This window comes from Micropterus dolomieu, linkage group LG13 (assembly GCF_021292245.1).
Source record: "Micropterus dolomieu isolate WLL.071019.BEF.003 ecotype Adirondacks linkage group LG13, ASM2129224v1, whole genome shotgun sequence".
Lineage (NCBI taxonomy): Eukaryota > Metazoa > Chordata > Actinopteri > Centrarchiformes > Centrarchidae > Micropterus > Micropterus dolomieu.
Genome location: NC_060162.1, coordinates 10,079,123 through 10,082,428, shown reverse-complemented (window position 1 = coordinate 10,082,428; position 3,306 = coordinate 10,079,123). Strand labels below are relative to the sequence as shown.

Genomic DNA, 3,306 nt, shown 5'->3' with positions numbered 1-3,306 from the left:
TACTTCATTCGATACCTTGCATAAAATGCCACCTGTTGAAGCCATAGTAGTTGATTGGTAGCCTATTATTATTTTTATTGTTGTTATGGACAAGCAAGGTTATCTATTCTTGTTTCATATAACTGTAACATAAAAGTATTGGGAAATTGTATCACATCCCCGCCATCCTAATTTGATCATCCTCATGGGTAGTATTATATGGGGAAAGAATACAGCTTGCAAATTTTTTTATATTTTAATTAAATAAATTAATATTTAAAACCAAGCTTGTGGTGATAAACTGGAACCGAAGGTAAGCGGCTGTTAAAATCACGCATGGACTCGACGCATGCAGGCCTTTTTTGCTCTCCTCTTTATTTCAGTGTGTTGCTTGCGTGTTTGGCTGCAAACAAAACCATACAAATAGTGATTTTTTGCCTCAGTCTGGTTACAAAAAGTATCGAATGAAGTACTGGTTTGACTGGAGACGTTTCGATTGTACTCGATACTGGGCTGTTTCGGTCGATACCATAAAGGTGTAGCAAGTAGCGATACCCATCCCTAGTTGCAGCAGCTATGTGGTACGTTCCTAAGTTAGGACATAAAGTCGACACAAGAGGCTTAGTAACTACTAGTTTGTAACTAAATCAGCTTCTAAAATTGTTTGCACCACGACTACTTGGAGCAGAACCGAACTAGTTTGGACGTAAAGTCATAACCAAGGCAATTGGCCAATCAACAATCAAAGAGAAGACTTCCATCGTCCTGGTTAATTGTCACAATCAGCAAAAAAATAGTATCCTAGTGGTGTCATGTTTGTTGAAGATACTCACTCAGCACAGACAGTCTTGCCTGCAGAGGTGTGTGCAGACACAAGCACAGACTCATTGTTATCAATACATAAGATGGCCTCACGCTGAAATGGATCAAGAACAAAAGGGTACTCCTGCAAGACAAGACATGTCAATAAAAAACAATCCAGATGTAATACTAGTTTTTGTAAACCAACTAGTACACAATACAATTTAAATTAACTCCCCATTAGGCAATACAGTTAGAAACCATGTGCTGCAGTTATAAAGAAACTTTTTCTAAAGTTTGAAAAGCTAGCTAACTTATTTAGCCTCCATACAGACATATCATTAAACAAATGAATAAATAAATGCTTTAAAAATCTATTTCACTGTAATTCAATGACATTCTACACTGAACAAATTAAATGTATTCCACAAGTAGAAGACCTGATTTAAAGGTGCATTGTACCTTGGCTGCTTTCCCCACGCGTGCTCTCAGTGGTTTATAGTCATCACTGGCAGGCAGCGCAACCTGTGAGGGGAAGACAGAATCTTTAACAATCTAAGTTTTGACATTAAAAGTCAGAGAAATCACAAAGGTGACTTATCAAAGAAGAAACCTGATAATAATCAAAACACAAAATGAGGAAATATCTTTTGGAAGAAAGATGTTCATCTTTACCTCATGCGAGCATCCTTCCACGGTGTCAACTTGCTCCACCTTCACTTGGGGCATAAATTCTGCAAGACTGAAGAAAACCACACAGATTTTACCTACATAGACACTTTAAAACATATGCTGCAGCATCAGCTTCATTGGTTTGACATAGACTTGAATCACCAACTCTCTGAAACAGTTTCAACAAACACTGAACATTATAACCATCATGAGGGTAATATTAATTGCTGGGCTGCTGATTGAACTGCATTAGTTCCAGTGGTGGAGGAAGTACTCCTTTAGTAGGTCTTTTACATGACCTAGATACAGCAATATCACTATGTAAAAATACTGTTATAAATTAAAGTCATGCATTTAAAACTTGACTTAAGTAAATATTCATAAGTTAGATGTGCAAAATATACTTGAGCTTTGTTTTTGAGAGTGGTGTAGTATTGGATTATGATATTTAAAATAAATACATTGATGTGTAAGAAACATTTTCAAGTAACTGGTCAAGCTGGAGCTAATTTTAGTAGTAAAATGTTTAAGCGACTAAAGTTCTCACATGCAGGGTGAGTAAAACCTACAGTAGTTTCATCTGAAATGTACAAAGTTGCATATAATGGAAATTACAAATTTGTACTTAAGTACAGTACTTAGCGTAGCTTTGTGTCTATGTGTACTTAATAGAATGGCAATTGAGAGTACATGAATAGCCACATATTATAAGAGCACGCGAAGCACACTGCACAGGCACAAAAGATGTAACTCATCTCACTTTAGGTCATTAGAAGAGACTGTCTCATGTCGAGCTTTCTTCCCAAACACCACCTCCTCTCCGCCGTCACTGTCTGCCTCCCTCTTGACCCCGGCAGACGGACCAGCATCCTTGTCAGTGCCATTTTTTCCTTCAACTTTTCTGGAATACGGGAAAAACACACAAGCGAAGAACTGTGGTTAGCTGAACGGATATACTTTACACAGGAACCTTAACGTTACACCAACGGATAAAGTTTAGCTCCCTAACGTTAACGTTAGACTCTTTAACGTTAATTTGAGCTTCCCTGTTTCGAAAACGTTACAAGTTATATACAATATAGCAAAAACATAGCCCCGAAACGATTTGAGTTTATGTTTATCAGCACAACCAGGCACTTTAACTGATGTTTCATTTAACTTTACTAGCTAACGTTAGCAGATTGACGTTAGGACTGTTTCACTGTCTGGCACGCGCTGACATGATGCTACGTTAAGGTTCCCTGGCCAATCGAACCTCCTGGTTTCAAACACCAGTCATTACTATGCAAAAATCCAGTTATTTACCCTATGTCCGATGCCAACGAAGCTGGTATCTTTTTGCTTGTGGTCGTTTGTTGTTCCTCGTCAAACACGCTGAACAAACCGTCTCCAAAGGCGTCTGCCATGATTGTTAGGGGCACACTTCCCACAATACAACACGAGGTTGCTCCTGGGTAATACTTCCGGTACGGCAGCTGTGTTGTCCAAATGTTAGCCAACTCGACGTGAATACGGAGAGAAATTCACATTATCATTATATTTCGCTCTCTGTTCGTAACCACCGTATTTTAAGGACTTTGCTGATGACGTGGCAGCACATAGCTACGTAGACGAGCCGCGGACAGGCGGCGTTTTGGTGACATAATGGGTGGAAAGAAGAAGAAATCGGCGGTGCAAGCGGTTACTCCGGTAGCCCCGGCAGGAGCAGCGGGCAGGACTGGTGCCGCTGCAGTGGGGAACGGCGTGGCGGAGGAGGCGAAGAAGCAGCCAGCCAGCAACAAGCTGACTAAACCAGCCAAAGAGAACAAGTCAAAAGGTGGTTTTACCTGTCTGGTGTCATAGATTCAGAAACAT

General features: G+C 40.0%; 2 protein-coding genes across 2 annotated transcripts in view; one reads left to right on the top strand and one right to left on the bottom strand.

Annotated features, from left to right (window-relative positions):
- Positions 1-3,077, bottom strand: part of mtrex (Mtr4 exosome RNA helicase) — a 33,095-nt gene extending 30,018 nt beyond the window's left edge. The window contains exons 1-5 of the mRNA XM_046066801.1: positions 2,758-3,077; positions 2,213-2,353; positions 1,456-1,522; positions 1,243-1,305; positions 813-925 (exon numbers count right to left, since the gene is read on the bottom strand). Of these exons, the coding sequence (XP_045922757.1) occupies positions 813-925; positions 1,243-1,305; positions 1,456-1,522; positions 2,213-2,353; positions 2,758-2,858 (485 nt within the window). The 5' untranslated portion in view covers positions 2,859-3,077. The remainder of the gene's footprint in view (positions 1-812; positions 926-1,242; positions 1,306-1,455; positions 1,523-2,212; positions 2,354-2,757) is intronic.
- The window catches only part of dhx29 (DEAH (Asp-Glu-Ala-His) box polypeptide 29), a 13,093-nt gene continuing 12,199 nt past the window's right edge, over positions 2,413-3,306 (top strand). Inside the window, exon 1 of the mRNA XM_046066798.1 lies at positions 2,413-3,268. Coding sequence (XP_045922754.1) covers positions 3,097-3,268 — 172 coding nt within the window. The 5' untranslated portion in view covers positions 2,413-3,096. The remainder of the gene's footprint in view (positions 3,269-3,306) is intronic.